A 17,510-nucleotide genomic window follows, 5' to 3' on the forward strand; every position below is an offset into this window, starting at 1 on the left:
AAAGGTATCAGCGGATCACCTCGAGACACTCATGCGCCCTTTTGTCGTTTAGAAAGCTATGAGAGAACTCTATTTCTATAGCAACTTCATAATTCAGAAAAGCGCGCACGCTGCCGTGGCGGCGCCAGTTTTGTCTGACGCTGAACTCAAAGCTTTGCTATTTTTTGTAGTTGTGTAATCAAACACATACGGAAAGTTTACAAAATGTTGCCCAGTGAAAGCGGGAAAAGCCATCTTTCTCCTTGAACGAATTTGGAAGTATGACATTGGCCTAGATTTCATTGTCATGCATTTGATACTGCGAATACTTCTGCGACACTGATGGTGCTTTTACTTATTGTAAGTGGTATGATTGTCTTCCCTTCGACGATTATATGTAAATGTATATTTATGAAAAGCTTTTATAAAAACTTGCGCCACATACAAGTGCACATAGATATACATATGCAGGGGCGTATATTTATTGAAGAGCGAAAAGAATTGAACGAAACACAGTAGCTTAGTAATTATAGCTCCTGTTTTGCTGATTTAATGCAGAACGCATTCAGCCAGTACTATTGGCTCATCAGTTGCTTTCAACTGTAAAATACGCAAAGGAAAAAAAGGCATCATCGGCCTATTGCCATTCGATTGGCCTACGAGGACAATATCCTTTGACAGTTACGGAAGTGGAGATATTGCAAAAACGACGCAGGAGTGTCGCAAAAATAATGAAACGCAAGAACAGAACAAAAAAGTCCTCGAGCACAAAGAAACTAGTTGTCCCAATGTTCCGCGCAGCAGCTTTCGCGTCGCCATAAATGTAAACGCATCCATGACAATGGAAAGCAGAAGCAAATTGCATTGAGCCGTTTCGATTCACGCTGACTCGGCTTGCCTGGTGGCCACTGGAGTAGTTGAACTACAAAGTTCACGTGAAATGACGCTATTTTATGCACTCAGAGTGTTAGCTGTTCTCAAGGCACTTTCTTGGTGCTATGTAGCAGGTGAGTAGAAGCGGCGTTCTTTTTTTTTCCGTAAGACACTGTACTCATTGAAACCCGGCTGAACCGATGTTATGTTCGTCGTTTTTGGTGGAGCCATTGTTCATGGTAATTATTCCCAGCTTATCTTGTCGGAAAAGCTACCTGAAGTTAGATTACGACAGACTGGGCGACTTCATGTCGCACGCATTCTGCCGACATTTTATGGCCTCTAAATGGTATATAGCACTGACCTTCTTTCGATACATTACTTTAGCATGCTCGTCATACTGTTGTTCTTGCGTAAAACAGAAAACTTTCCTCATAAAAATCACCACGCAAAGAAAATGAAGGAAGTTTGCTACGCATGTACACACAAAAGATTTTAAGACCTTCGCGCATATTTAAGAAGTGTTCGGTTGTTTCACGCCTCGCAACTTCATGTTTCAGTGCCTAGATGTAATTTTATTTGCGGCAAATACAACGCTCTTCTCTCTTGACTTTCCATTGCAAAAAAAATTAATAATATGTGCAACATTCACGAAGTTGACAATAAAAAAATTTTACGCGAATTATTACGAAGTTTTAACTCAGGACTTTTTGCAATCAACGCGTAGTCAATGCTCGCTGTTGCGTCCCATAATATTTTTTTACAGTCGTAAAGGTGAAGATGTTACTCGTGGTCCAAAAGAACACTTCTCAGGGTGTTAATCTTTGACTTTTTGTAATACAGCTCCTCATGCGGCCCTTTAAGATATTTTATTCTATTGCGCGGAACTGATTTAGTACATTGCTTATTTTTTCACCTGTATTTATTTATGACAATGATTGAAGGCAGCAGGCTGTCTGCGTTGATGGACATAAAACTGACAACCATCGCACTGCCGTAGATTTTCATACTTTATAAGAGTCTACTCACGTTAACAAACTGTTCACGTACAAATATCTCGGCAAAAGTAAAAATGCGCTGCAGCTGTGTAGTGATCCCGTCGTCTCATATGCTTCCCCGGTGAAAACGTGCTATTGGCTCTAAGTCAATATGTGTCTAAATTCGTAATGGCTAAAGAGTTCCACTACTTCCAGCGCGGCTGCTGGAAGGGAAGCGATAGTCAAGCTTAAAGGCAAAGTGCAAGACGATGATATGCAGTTCAGAAGAGTGGTAAGTTGGGCTAGTTGGTAATGATCCATACTTAATGTAACTGCGCAAAAACGGACGGAAACACGAAGGGCGAGAAAAGGACAAACAAGCGCAGACTATCAACTGAAGTTTTATCGCAAGAACGAGGCAATATAAAGGGCAGAAAAAAGCGAGAGAGGGCAAAAAAAGAAGGAGACAAAAGGCACGAGGGACCAAATCAACAAAAACATTGGCCACATCAGGCAAGGCACGCCCGCCATACAAAACCAAGATAACTTAACTCTTTATCATGTATGGCGACAGATGGAACACTGACGCAGGACTCAGAATTATTTTGAATATGCGCAGCCTCAATTAGTTCTCGCGCTCTTTGGTGATACCTCTGTGTTGTTCCGGCATAAGAACCAAAGAGCGCGTGAACTAATTGAGGCTGCGCATATTCAAAAGAATTCTGAGTCCTGCGTCAGTGTTCCATCTGTCGCCATACATGATAAAGAGTTATATTGGTTTTGTATGACGGGCGTGCCTTGCCTGATGTGGCCAATGTTTTTGTTGAGTTGGTCCCTCGTGCCTTTTGTCTCCTTCTTTTTTTGCCCTCTCTCGCTTTTTTCTGCCCTTTATATTGCCTCGTTCTTGCAATAAAACTTCAGTTGATAGTCTGCGCTTGTTTGTCCTTTTCTCGCCCTTCGTGTTTCCGTCCGTTATTGCGCAGTTACATTAAGTACGGATAATATGCAGGACAGTCGCAAAAAAGTGCTTCCTTGAGCATGCTATGCACTGCGTAACCCACTCCCGTCATTTCCACAATAGAGGCTTCTAACTTCATTGTGATCATATAGGCGTAACTGCACAGGAAGCTAGACACTCTGTAATCTTGTTTTAATAATAACTTCTTGGGCTTTACGTGCGAAAACCACGATATGATTATAAGCCACGCCGTAGTGGAGAGCTCCGGAAATTTCGACCATCTGGTCTTTTTTAACGTGCACTGATATCGATCGTACACGGGTCTCTAGCATTTCGCCTCCGTCGAAATGCTACCGTCGTGACCGGGATCGAACCCGCAATCTTAGGGTCAGCAGCCGAGCTCCATAACCACTATTGCACCGTGGTGGACGCCTTAACCATAAGTTTAATATTCTGAGCAGGCTTGGGAAATAAAACTCATATTTAATTTTCAAGATCGATATATTTAAGTCGAAGGGAACCGTTAGTCGTGATTCCAAGATGACGCAGAAAATGTTCGCCTACTCAGAACTTTGAAAAACAACGCTGGAGTTGTTTTTCAACCCGGTCTATTTTTATGAGGATAAGCTTCAAAGGTAGCTTACAAAAAAAATCATGTGACTTTCAGACAATCAGTGGAAAGTTTTTCTGTTTGCCTACTAATGTGACAATAGAAGAATGCGCAGTATTTTTACTGCGTCGTGGCAGCGCAGAGATATATTGTATAGAATTTAGAATAACGTGACGAAAGCCGTGGAATAAACCTCTGTTGCTCAAGGACGAAGGGAAAGCCCCAATCATACGCCTGGGTTCTTTTTTATACCCAAATTAGCATTTCTTGCTACGGTTAGCAAACAACGCTAGACTGTATTGGTGATTCCGCGTAGGGTGCCTTCACATAAATTTTCATAGACGCCAGAAAAATATTTTATGTGCAAAGCATATACACCAACCTCATATCTGCTTCTGTAATGAAAACGTCACTTCATTTCAACACAAATGTATTTATTTTAGTAGGTATGTTTCTCTTACAATTTCTAATAAAATAATAACTTCTTTTATTCATGGAGATGAGGCTAAATTGACGCGCGAATACAGAACCAGTTAACGCATCGTGTGTGTCCAGTTTGCAATAGGGCTCAGCCTAACCTGCTAGGCAAACTTGTAAAATATTAAAGAAGATTGTGAATTTTGTGAAGTTTGCGATGACCACATATTCATACACTGAACGTGTTTTTCCCATTGCTTAAGACGCTGCCGGTGCATCAAGTGGGATCACTGGAATATGTGGATTCTTTTAGCTATATTTTATTTTCTGCTGAAGCTCCCTCGTGTCATACGTGGCAACTAAAATGCCTTTAGCGCGCGTTTAGTATACTAGTACGACAGTCTATTCACAAGAGATCCGACCACACTATTTTGGCCGACTACATATACTCCAGGATACCCTCAACAGCAATTACACGCCTATAACTGCCGTGGTCATTGCGTTCTTGTCATCGTTACGCTAGCGCAATCCTGTCGTCATCATGCCATCTTCACTCAACTGTTAAAGGGACACTAAAGAGCAAAACGATTTTTCCCGTACTAGTAAACTACTGTTTCACGATGCTAGAAACACCACGCTTGAGGCGAGAAGACGCTTAGTAAGCGAGAAAAACCACAAAAAGAAAACGTAGGTGGCGACGACACCTTGAAGTTTCCGCACCATTCGCCATGACGTCACATATTTTTACGGCGCCTACTAGGGCCTACGTACTTCATAATCGTTAAAAATGAAGTACATTGTCCTCTGAGGGGACCGCAGACTTAACATACTAAGTCTGAGGAAATTTTGTTCAGCCAATGGCACCAAAATACGATAAATACGCTTTGAAATCCGTGACCTCAAATCTCCGCGCGAAATTGAAAAATGAAACTTTGAACTTGATTTTCTCCTCTAATATTCAACCTATGATGGTGAAATTAACGACATTAGTGTTCTGAGAGTAAACTTTATCAATATAAACCGATTTATTGTTTCTCTTTAGTGTCCCTTTCACATGTCCTTCGCCGTCATGCCATGACCATCATGCCATTCTCTTTCCAGCGTTGTCGTCACTCAGCCGCCGCCTCGGTCATGGCGTCGTCGTCGCACCTGTACCGTCACACTGTCGCCACCTTTGTTGTCGTCCTTCCATTGTTCCCACGTCATCATCCCGGTTACGCAGCTGTTATACCGTTCTCTTCGCGCTACCTTCGTTATGCTTTCGTCCTTACGGCGTCATCTTCACGAAATTTTGGCGCCGTATTCGTGCTGTTTAGCCGCACCGTTTCCGCTTCGTCACCACGTTGTCACCACTTCGTCACCACGTTGTCATTACACCAGTAACGTCGTTGTGGCGGGGATGAATGGATATATGTCAGGAGCATCCCCCTTTAATATCGGTGATGGTTAGCGCTATCAAGCCCTTTATTTAGTCTTTTCCATGCAATGTAATTTCTACTAACACGTTGTCAATACTGACCCCGCCCCTCCTCACAATTTTTATATTTACTGCATAGTTCTTTTTTCGCATTCTGTGTGTTCAGTAGCTTTTGTCACTAATGTACCAGTCTTCTCTTAGTGGTCTCGATAGTAGATTCAGTAACGTTCTGAAGAGTGTCTTTTAAACCTAACATCTCTTCTCAAATTATTCGTCTCATGATTATTGGTTAAAAACCTTCACATTCAATTGGTACATGATCAATGTTTTATGGACCCTTCCCACGTGTTAAGCATGAGAAATCTTCGTTAGAGTATTTGTCTCATAGCTTCACGTTCTCAGACATCTTTATCTGGCTTGAAACAGCACGGGACTTCCCCTTGAACTGACATCAAACATTTTCCTTTTACAGCGAAAGCTGTTATGAGATCACTTCAGCGGCCGCTTTTGGCGCCGTAGTTGTCCGCCGCCGCCGCCGCCGGTGTCCGTAACCACTATTACTCAAAATAGGAAAAAAAACGAAATAAGAAAAAATTCCAGGATGGAATGAGGTTCGAACCTCGGCCCTCTGCGTGGTAGCCCAGCATTCAACCTCTGAGCCATGCCGATGCTGGAAACTGCTTTGCAAAAAGGTCCTATACAGGCTTCATGTCGGGAAGGAACCACAATAACATATGCAATGTAGCGTGGTAGAAGAGTAAAATAAGCACCAAGCGTCGCACAACGCGAATTCTGTAACCAGGCGTCACACAATGCGAATTGCGTAACGAGTAGGTTGTTGAATGCTTCCAACCCATTACAAAGGATTCCGCCATAATGCTTCATCGTCATCAGGCACAGCATCATCAAAGCACATAATGCCTTACGTGCGTTTAGCAGGTACCACGGCTCTCCGTAGAATGACGAAAAATGGCCTAGTGCCTGCTTCCCTACTTCTCAAAAATTACATTGATTTATAGCGTAGTGGGTTCCTCGCAAGTGTACTAGTATTGGTTGCCAAGGAAGCCCATAAGCGCATGATCCATTTCCTCGGGGTCTTAGTAAAGTTCTTCGCCCCCCCCCCCCCCTCGCGCTCCCACGTCAACATATGTTATACAGCATGGCGGGAGAGGGAAATAACGACCGGGCGTCACCAAATGCAAATTGCATAACTGGTGTGCCGTTTAAAGCTTCCAACCCATCACAAAGGGCTGAGCCATAATTCTTCATCGTCATCAATCGTCGCGTCAACAAAGTGCACATAATGCCTTACAGACGTGTAGCTGGTGTCTCGCTTCTCCGCAGAATGACGAATAATGGCTTAGTAGGTGCTTCCCAACTTCACAAAAATTTTGATTTATGGCGTAGTGGGTACCTTGCTTGTATTTATGGCGTAGTGGGTACTTGTATTAGTAGCCCCAAGAGAGCTTACAGCCGGCTCTAGACACGCCGCTTTTCCAGCTTTCGCTGTGACTGTGCTGGGGTTTCAGCGCAGGCCTGGCATTTTTTCTTTCCGTCCTTGCTGCCCAATTTATCGGGGGCTGTTACGCTGCAATCTTTCCTACAGAAGATGTGCCCATAATTCTTTAACGAATTCCACCATTTTCACGGAACGATTTCCATCCTAATGGTGCATATTGTAGTGGATATGGTGGTTGTTCGGTGCCTCACTGAATGCACATTTAATCCGTCCTAATCCCTCCCATCATCCTCATGAGCAAATGGGAAACCTCTGCGTCTGCATAGTTTACTCGTACTACCCTGAATGGGGCTGGAGAGGGAGCTGCACACAGTAAGCGCCTTCCTTAGGCCAGTGGATACGTCTACCCTGTGCACCTGTTGATGTGATTAAGTGCTCTCTTTCAGTCCGGCTTCTGGGTAGTCGTTTGTGCGCAGAGGCATAGGTTTCTCACTCATTCGATGGCGACACAATATCGACATTTATGCCTCCGCACTAAAATATCCACATTATGGTGGAAGACATGCTATCATCATGGTTTAATATTTTAATGGATTATCGACAAGTTTTCTACAGAGTTGCCGCTCTTAATAGCATTCTTCCTGTCGTTATATAGGCCACGTGAAACCTGAAGAGGTGTGAAGCACTGGTGTTTGCCATAGGGACACCTCAATGCCAATTAGACAACAGCGTCCTCTCATTACTACACACATCATCGCATACAGCGTCCATTGCAGAAGCAGAGCTTTGCCTGAGCCAACGCGTCGTCTTATTTGCCACTTGCTTTACCGTGACGCGCGACGACAGCAGACACCACGACGGGCTACGGCGACAGCAGACGCCGGCAGTCAGGGCGCATAAGGTGATTTGCACCTAAAAGCGCAGAGTATAGCTTAAAAACCCTTTTTCAGAAACAGCATTCATTCGAATCTTGTCAAAAAAAAAATCTGAGGCGTTTTTTCCGCGAACCCAATATAGTTGTTAGCCTAGAAATTCGATCGAAGATGCGGGTGATCTGACGCATGATCAAACAGCTACAGTAAACTACTTAGGAAAATGCTTTGCTTGAAAAGTATGGTGCAGCCCCGGCCCACAGAAAACACTTGGTGATGTATACATGAGGCTCCACAAATATTAAGACGACAGCCGAATGAAGAAAAGAAAAAAAGTAAGTTTTTGCATACGTTGTAACACTACTACAATTTGCTGTGGGAATAGGTAGCCGTGATAACAAGAGCAGCCTGAGCAGTAATGAATTGTAAGCTTAGTATGTTGATACATCGTATTTTGTGTGTATTATTGTCTCCCACCACCTGTTTTTTGGAAAGCAGTACATGGGTGAAACTAGATGAAAGGACAAGAATATGATATCAAAAACGTTGTTCCTCGCTGGCTAATACTTCAATAAAGATCCTTGGGCTTTACACCGTCCCCTATTGCTCATATCAGTACAACAGTAGCAGAGCCCCGAAATTGTTCTTGCTTCTATTATTGCAAAACTTTGACGAGCTTCTGCAATCATTTCCGCACTTGAGTCAGTAACAGGTTGAATTTCTTATAACATGATACAAGCATGAATGTCCTATGTGTTCGCAGAAAAACCTGTGAACACCAGTCTCCGTGAAGAAAATGCTTGAATTTGTTGGCTCTGTCATGTGCGTTCATTCTTCTATGCATGTATTTCCGCTGCGGGTTTCTCTTTATTAATTAATAGACGTCTATTGTTTGGGAAAATGTTTAAAGTTTAAACAGGAATATCACAAGGTCTTTTGGGACCGTGCTGTTCTTCCCTTGTCCGTCTGTTGTTCAAAATTTGCGGCTCTATGCGTCTGCGAACCTTCTGTCTTGTCATGATACAACTTTTCCTAAGCAGATCTTGGATTAGCTTAAAACACTGAGTACAGAATAGCTGACCTGTTAATTACTGTATACTATCTACGTTCTCGCTGGTTCTCGCTGATCGCAGATCTACGTTCTGCGACCTTTGCGTGCATTACAGTCTTCTTTTAATAAAAATAACTGTTTTTAATGTATACTGCTAGAACAACCACAAGTTCAGAGAATGTACAAGCAGAGGTCGTAGTTTCTCTTTTGCCTGAACGGCATGGGGATGGGGGGTGACGGTCTGCTAGTGAATTGTTTGAGTTTCATCAAAAGCCGTCGCAGTGCCTGCTGGTTACGGTGCTCTGCTGCTGACCCGAAAGTCGCTGCATCGACCCCGGATTCAGTGGTCGCATTTCAATTGAGACGAAATGCTAGAAGCCCTGCATTGTGCGATATCAATGCGCGTTACAGAACTCCAGGTAGACTATATTATCCGGATCCCCCCACTAGCGCTGTAAGTGCACATCTACTGTGACCTGTAGACGTACCCTTGAACAGCAAAGACATGCGTATTGCTATCCGAAGGCACCTATAAAAAGAGTAGCACCCTGACCCACGTATCCCGCGTGGGGAAGGGTAATCCGCTGTCACGTCGCGCGGCATATCACACCAACAAAGCGCGGGACCGCTGCGGTTGCGTGTAGGGTGCGTGTAGGGTGCGTGTAGGGTGCGTGTCGTTGCAAGCGAGCAGGCGTCGCTTCGGAGTTGCCTCAAGAAGCACTTGGCAACACTGTGGTGTAGTCCAGGCACTCGAACGCTTGACCCTGCAGTGCGCAGCCTGTCAAACACCTCGGGAGGGGCTGTTGAGATACTACCGCGCGCACGGGCTGCCGGCCGACAGTGCTGAGACGCTACAATGGCCTCGCGGCTCCTCCCGCGTGCGGAAGACTGTTCGTAGAACAATATGTGACCTCATCGAGCAGTCCTCCCACGCCTACCGACTGCTCTCCGTTACTTAACCGTGCCGGGTGACAAACTCTTTCGAGGAGGCCTCTTCCACAGGACAACTATGAGGCATACATTCCTTCAGTGTGCACACGTAAATAACCATTGCACCCATCTGGGTACATATGTAAATTGGCCCCCCTCGAGCCTCTATCTCTCTAATCTTTACTACTCCATCATCCACCGATGTCCACCGCTCATGTGTCTGCTGCTCGAGCTTGACATTTCCAGTGCGGCCATCTATACTGTTTTTCCCTTTCCGTTTCCCCCCATTTCTGTATACATTCCCTCTAATAAACAACCACTTACTACTGCTATTACCACCACCACCATTATTACCACTACTACTACTACTACTACTACTACTACTACTACTACTACTACTACTACTACTACTACTACTACTACTACTACTACTACTACTACTACTACTACTAATAATAATAATAATAATAATAGTACTGCGCTCATAAGGCTGCTAAGGTGGGCGAATATGAGGAGTGGGAGGTTTAACTTTTTCGGGCTACAAGGGCAGTGCCCGAGACTTCAAAATAAGCAGCACGTGACTAGGCGCTTGTGTGTAGTGACGTCAGTGGTCATAAACATGCTCATAACTAGTACCCGAAGCTACGCAAACACGGAAACAGCGAACATGGGTGCTGTGCAGGATGGCCCGAGTTTGGCGAAACTAGGAATCTTTCCGAGCTCTGGCGACACCCCCTTTTGAACGAACTAACAGTGCGAAAAGATCAAACGTAGCCCTCAGCATGCGCCGCGTTCCATTGGTTACGATGGAACGCGGCCTCACGTAAAGGGTGGTCGACAATGGTGGTGGCGCCTTCAAACTAGCGGCATCTTCTTTGCCTTGTCCGTCGTTCCACTGAGTTCAGAAGTGCACCCATGCAAGAAAAGTCTCACGAATTTTAATAATGATATTTTGAGAGGTACGGGCTCACGTTTGCTTACTTTAACGCATATACATGAACTTGGCAAAGAGCGTGGGCTTCGCGTACATGTTATCAGGAATGCAAGTTTTACAGCGAAAGCCGTTATGAGATCACAACCGGTGATTTTGGTGGCATAGTTGTCCGCCGCCTGCGCTGCCGCCGCTTGCCGTAACCGCTATCGTGCATATTGAGATAAATAAATCGACTGTTCGAGCAGGATTTGAACGCAGGCACTCTTCGTGGCACGACATTAGAGGGACAGTTATGGGCAGTCCAACGGGCCCACGAAGCGGCCGAAAGGCTAGGTCTTTCGGTCCCAACGTGGGAGCGGCCCGCTTCCGGCTTGGAAACTAGCGTGACCTATTGGACCTTAACAAAATTCTTTCATCTATCCATCCATCTCTTCGTGGCAGTCGAGTATGCTACCACAGAGCCATGCCTCTGCTTGAAGCTCATTCGCAAAAAGCCCCATAGATGCGTCATGTCGGGCCAGGAACCACGTCTACAGATTAAATATAGCTAGTAGAACAGTAAAATCACACCAGGCATAATATAGCGTGAGTTGCCCAACGAAGTGCGCATAATGCCTTACATATGGGTAGCGGGTACCTCTCTTCCCCGCAAAATGATGAATAATGGCATCGTGGGTACTATGGCTACCACTGTGTTTCGCAAAATTACGAAGATATATCGCGTAGTGGGTACTTTGCAAGTGTACTTGCAGTAGTTGCCCCAAGAGAGTTCACAACGTGCTCTCGAAGGGCCGCTCCTCCAGCCTACGCTGTGACTGTGCTGCGTGCTCCGCGCAGGCCTCGCGTTTTGGTGGCAGTGAAATAATATCACTGGTGTATCTAAGCTCTTTAATTACCTAATTACGTCTTAGACAACACCACTTGCATCCTTCACGTTAGGCTGCAGTCGGTCTTATGTTATCAATTGTTACAGTTCAGTTTATTTGCCTCTCTGTTGTTTTTGCAGCTAATCTATTGCTTCCGGTAAACCTTTTACTTCACAGAGGCCCTACGAAACCCGCGGTGTGTTGTACCTCCTCAGATTGAGCACTGCAACAGCCTGCTGCTGCAATGGAGTTACATACGGGGAGCCAGGCGATGCGAGCAAGGTTTCGTGTGCTATCGATCACCGAACAGCTTCCAAACTAGAGAAGAATGCGAGACACTCTGCCCCGCAGGTATGGGAATAAATGAAAGCGTTCTAACGCGTGACTAGTTAATTTCAGCAATGCCTGCGGCAACATTGAGCGAAGAATTCTGCTTGAATTGTTAAATCATGTTAGTTGATTGTCTGGTCGTAATCCCTTATTACGAATATTCTATTTCCAGCTACTTCTAAATGGACGGTCTTGATTGTCATGCTATCGGCCATTGTCTGTCCACGAGCCTCTCATTTTAATGGTTATCTGTCTTTGATGTGTTTCGTGGTAGAGGAGTGCATGCAGGTGTACATGAAAACCTCAAAAAAATATTAAAAGAAGGGCGCGTCATTAAGCTTACCTCGCTGGCTTTAGTGCAATGCTCAGTGACACATCACCGCCTGGTGACCTAAGGAGTTGTTCCAATGTTTACTCGATCCAGCTGTCTCGCTCTTTACGAGCTCATAAGGTAAATAGTTTGCCAAAACAAATGCAATGGAGCTTACATCCTAACATCTAAGAGAAAAACTAACACATCAGTCAACGAGATATACTGCACGAGAGCAGGATCACTTAACGCAGTCATAATAAGTGAACTGAATATTTACATTCTACACATGGCACAAACAGATGGATCAATACCGTGGAGGGATCTCAATTTAACGTTACCAAAAATATGTGCCCCTGCATCGCCCATAGTAGCAAGTAGCCCCAGCGATAGAAATGCCTTCTCTTTTTTTACCTTTATTAGGTTGTCTCTTTTTTTCTTATTTTTATTGTTTACTCCATCTGGCAACCTCTTCCGTCGCAAGGACGCGAGTTTGGGAACTTGTCTAACACGTCGAAGCGCCGCAACCAGGACGTAACTGCCGCCAGCATCATATTCAAGCTCGCACGAGCAAGAATCAGCCGGAACCATAACGGTCTCCTAATTGTCTAATTAAAAGAAGTGTTCTTAGCGTCCATACCCCTCGCTTTTTAGAATTAAATTATAACGTTCTGTTTTACCCGCCGAAAACTAGATTTCGATACATTATCTTCGTTCTGGTGAAATGTTCAATTGTGGTATTTTTGTCTGTGTGGTAAGGCCAGAATGGCAGCAAACAAACTTGATCAGCGCATGTCCTGTTGGTAAGAAATCAATGAACCACCCTCTCTCTGCTGCCTGCAGTTCCTCATGCAAGACTGCCTACGAGGGTCCTCAGTTGCCGTTACTGGTTACTTAACATGGATCGCTGCACCGACAAATGGGAGTCTTCGCGTCGTGACATCTTTGGCAGAGTCCATGATTACTTGGTCTTCACTGGCTGTGGTGACTTTAAAAGAGTGATTTACATTTACAGTCTGCTCACGAAGTCATGCACGAGTAAGTGACGAATCACATAGTACTCGCAGTATTTATTTATTTATTTATTCATTCCTTCATTCATTCAATCAATCATTCATTTGCCCTCAAGGCCAAGAGCAGAGGAGTGGACAAAAATTATAAAACAAAAAGATAAATTATAGCAAGTAAAAATACACGGCATATTTGCAACAGCTTGGAGTTTACTGCCTCGCTAAAACGTTATCATCAATTGACGCTACATGTCAGCTGGGAAGGTGGTTCCACTCGATTGGTGCGAGTGGTAGAAAAAGATTTTGCAAGTGTCTTGGTTTCACGGCACGGAATGCCTACCTTGGTGAAAATTAATGCGATGCGGGGCAGATGTTGCAGTGATGAAACAAATTTGTCGAGAAGTGTTGGAACGAAACTCACGCATTGGCAAGGGCAGTTTATTATAGAACACGGTAAAATATTTGGAAACGTTTCCGTGCATTTTTTTTTATAATTTTGGCGCACGCACTTATACTGAACGGTGACAGCACTTGGCGGTGACACTGATACTCGATTGGAAAGCTTCAAGGAGATGAATAAAAGGCGTGGTGACGTAAATTAGCTTTGCCGTCTCACTCCTCAAAAACGAATTCAACACCTAGTATTTAGTTTACTGTGAGCGGGACAAGGAACCAGGCTCGTAGCCAGGAATTTTTTTTCGGGGGGAGGGTCGGGGCCACTTGCTGACTATCTTCACTATTCGGGAAAAACAGCTATAATTTAAAGGGACACTAAAGGCAAATATTAAGTCGACGTTGATTGTTGAAGTAGCGGTCCAGAAACCTCGTAGTGCTACTTCTGTACCAAGGAAGTGCTTAATTTGACATAAAATCACGTTTTAGTGGTCCGCCTCGCGTTAGCGCACTTCAAATCACCCGCCTGAATTTCTGACGTCACTGTTGCCGTGCCCAATGTTGCCGACCTCTACTTCGCGGCGGCGTGCACCATTCGAGCATCCGGCAGCATCACATGCATGCGGCATTTTGTCGAAGTCAGGGCGACTTTCACGAGTGTGCAAAACCCACTCGGCAGTACGCGATACCGAAACTACCACTGAGACGCAACCGCTGAGCGAAGACAGGCGCCGGGCGAAGCGCTGTTCGGCGAAAACGGAACCTTTGAACCACGCGCGCCGTTCCCCATAGAAACGCCAAAGAGGTTCTTTTTTTCATGAATCAAACAGAAACAATCAAGCAGCATTTTATTACGTCTCTTGATGCACGGAAGGTTTTTTTTTTTATTGCAGCTAGTTTGATTACTAGTGATTAATTGTAGTCGGACGCTCTCACGTCATCCGGATCATTTCCAAAATGTCCCGCTCATGGCGCACGTCGTGTGATACATTTAGCTTAATTTTTCAGTAAGTGGGGCACTGCGTTTGATAATATTGCCGTTTTAGACGTTGTCATACATTGAGCTTTCACTCTGACATAACTTGTTATTTGCCTTAAATGTTCCTTTAGGTACGTGATGAGAAGTGCATGTATCACTATATAGGATAAGTACATGTTTTCACTATTTATTTTCGATAAAACACCCCCCTCCTCCGGCTACGTGTCTGCAAGGAACCATGCAAAGTTGTTTATGAAGAGTGTTGCAGCAGGTTTTATGCACTGATGCTCTTAGGCATTTCGTGTTCTCCTCAAGATAGTTCACAAATCCATGTTTTATTTTAAAAAGCATATATAGATCTGAACCAGCCTTGTCTCATGAAGTCTGATCATCCATCCATTCGGTGTGTCATGCACAAGGTTAACATGCTTAATGGAACCTTTGGAGTTGTGGGAATGTGTAAATGCAATTCGGTATTAGTAGTATATTATGTTCATCGCTATTCCTTTATTTATTTATTTCTTAAAATCGCAATGAAAAAATGGTACACTTTTTGGTACAAAAAAAACTGGCCACAAAAAGAAAGCAAGAAAACTGGAAGAAACAGAGGTACAGAATTCAGAAAAGAAGAAAATTATTCATTGATAAAAACCAGGTAGAGGGCGAATACGAGAGGCAAAGACGACACGGCCATAACGCAATGTATTACAATCAAACTCTCTAGAACAGACGAATTGCTTTCGCGTGAATCCTTCTTCACGCGGTCTAAATCGCTCGGTAGCAGGCAAAACCCTACCATATGTATAGTCTGGTAGGGTTAAAACACTAGAGCTCGAGAACACTATTATTATGCGTTATCCCTGACATTTGTCATTTGCGGTTCACACGCGCGAATTGTCGTATGACAAAATGTACAATGTCATCGGTAATATTTGACGCCCTATATGGTTCTCATTAGGAACGTTTGAAAATTTGTGGTTCTGAAGTATTCCAATGCTCTAGTTTGACAGAAGGTGCGTTTTTTTTTATTTGCAGTAAAGCCCTGGTGGTGGAAGCTGCCTCGAGCGAAAAAGATACCAAATTCTGATGCGTTCATCCCTGAATACCCTCTACCAGTAAAAACGTTCAGTTCAATTAGTGCGCCTAATATGCCTTACGGTATTCAGTTCAATTAGTGCACCTAATATGCCTTACAGTAACAGCATGAGCTCGATGCGATGACTATGAATTCATTAATGTTGAAAATAAAGCAAAAATTTCCACAACTGTTCGTAATTTTTAACGTATTCTTCCTACAGAGATCGTTGTCTTAAAAAACAGCCGCTTGCACGTTTAGGTTACGCTGGCCGCACACGCACTGTAAGCGCCAGCTTGTAATCGCTAGCTTCTCGCCCACATGCAGTTCCAAAGGTAAATATTTGCATTCCATACAAATGACATTACAGTACATTCCATATGAATGCTGTTAGTTGTGTCAAGATAGCTTTCAAAGGATTCCACACGACCTGAAATATATCCCTTAATTTCGCACCGTAAAACAGGTAGCCGATGATCACCTCTCGAGCATAATTATTCAATAGGGGTACGTGCGTTTACCTTAGATTCAGCATCTCTGCATCTATGGGAAAGCCAAAAGGTTCCATTTAATTTTACAACCCATACAATGTAAATAATCTATATAAGCAGCGTCATGTACAAACGTATGCAGGTCTTTTTTCTAGCATACCATTTAGAAAAAATATATTTTTCTCTACCTTAATGGACACATTTATGCCTAATATAAAGCCTGACTAATCAAGGCCTCTTTCTCTAGTTTGTTTTTGTTTCTTTAAAATATACTTTCGGGTAAAGCCGCGCTAGCAGTGATGGCTCACTGGTTGTGGTGCTCGGCTGCTGACCCGAAAGACGCGGGTTTGGTCCCAAGCCACCTATTGTCAGCATTAACTAACAGTTAGCTAACCATAGTAAACAATTAGTCAACATTAGACACTAGCAGGCACCAGTTACTTGATATTGACCAGTGCTAGCAAACAGTTACCCTAACTAGCCAACATTACTAAGCGCTACACATCAGCCGACAGTCAGTCAACATCACGCAACAATAGAGTTTTAGAGTGAGGTACGCAAATCTTAGCGTTAGCGTATGTCGCCGCTGTGCGTGCGTCGTACGCTATTCTTTTGCGTGTCCCCGTTAAGTGAGGGAAACAGCGTGCGTACGCAACGAACGCTATCTTTGCTCATCCTATTCTAAAACTGCCGATTGGCCGACAGTTACCCAATATTGACCAGAGCCAGTCAACATTTACCCTACCTAATCAACCTTAACTGACAGACAACCAACACAACGCAACATTAGCCGGCAGTTACCCAATATAAACCAGTGCTAGCCAACAGTTACCCTAACTAATCAACATTAACAAGCATTAGGCAACATTAGCTGACAGTCAAGCAACATCACTCAGCATAACCGACAGTTACCCAATATTAAACAGTGCCAGTCAATGGTTACCCTAACTAGTCAACATTAACAAGCACCAGGCACAGGCAGCATTAGGCGATAAATAGAGTAAACATCAGCTAAAGCTAGCTAAACGTTAGCAGATATTGAGCACTGCTAGCAAAAAGTTAGCCAACACTGGGCAGCGTGAGCCAGCGCTGGCTGACGGTGCGCCAATGAGTGATGATACTTAGGGAATGAATATTCATGTAATTTATGTTAGGGGATGCCTATTGTGATATGTTATTGAAAGAAATGACCACTACGGCACTTGTTTAATGGTGTCATTTGTATTACGACTACTACAATGCGAGTCCTGTAGTTCATGTCCTGACTCGTCATTCATCCTGGTCATACACTCATGTCGTGCCCCGCACAGGCTGGTACATATCACTAATAAAAATATTGATAATGACGAGTTACGCATTGTGTCATTTATTTCATTCATATTATGATACAGCCAACATATAAGGCCGTAATATCTGTCATAACATCTCACTCACCCTGTTACACGTGCTTAGTCATGATGTACGTCTTCAAATATATATCCAAGAGTGAATTTTATTGAAACAAAATCGACGGAATCGCAATGCAAAAGATAGATAGATAGATAGATAGATAGATAGATAGATAGATAGATAGATAGAT

The 17,510-nt window shown here is 43.8% G+C and overlaps 1 protein-coding gene across 1 annotated transcript; it reads left to right on the forward strand.

Annotated features, from left to right (window-relative positions):
• The first annotated feature begins 771 nt into the window (after positions 1 to 771).
• LOC119402083 (uncharacterized) lies at positions 772 to 17,296 on the forward strand. The gene is made up of 4 exons (XM_037669182.2): positions 772 to 986; positions 11,521 to 11,694; positions 12,827 to 13,021; positions 15,401 to 17,296. Exons 1-4 carry the CDS (start codon positions 920 to 922, stop codon positions 15,538 to 15,540), a joined length of 576 nt encoding a protein of 191 aa, XP_037525110.1. The 5' UTR covers positions 772 to 919; the 3' UTR covers positions 15,541 to 17,296.
• The last annotated feature ends 214 nt before the right edge of the window (positions 17,297 to 17,510 follow it).

Source organism: Rhipicephalus sanguineus, chromosome 8, assembly GCF_013339695.2.
Source record: "Rhipicephalus sanguineus isolate Rsan-2018 chromosome 8, BIME_Rsan_1.4, whole genome shotgun sequence".
Taxonomy (NCBI): domain Eukaryota; kingdom Metazoa; phylum Arthropoda; class Arachnida; order Ixodida; family Ixodidae; genus Rhipicephalus; species Rhipicephalus sanguineus.

What these genes read in the sequence shown, in the direction of transcription:
- LOC119402083 (XM_037669182.2), top strand. Translation starts at nt 920, where the DNA reads ATGACGCTATTTTATGCACTCAGAGTGTTAGCTGTTCTCAAGGCACTT. An exon ending in TTCTTGGTGCTATGTAGCAG is followed by an intron (nt 987 to 11,520) that starts GTGAGTAGAAGC and finishes TTTACTTCACAG; the next exon opens with AGGCCCTACGAAACCCGCGG. An exon ending in GCTCACGAAGTCATGCACGA is followed by an intron (nt 13,022 to 15,400) that starts GTAAGTGACGAA and finishes TTTTATTTGCAG; the next exon opens with TAAAGCCCTGGTGGTGGAAG.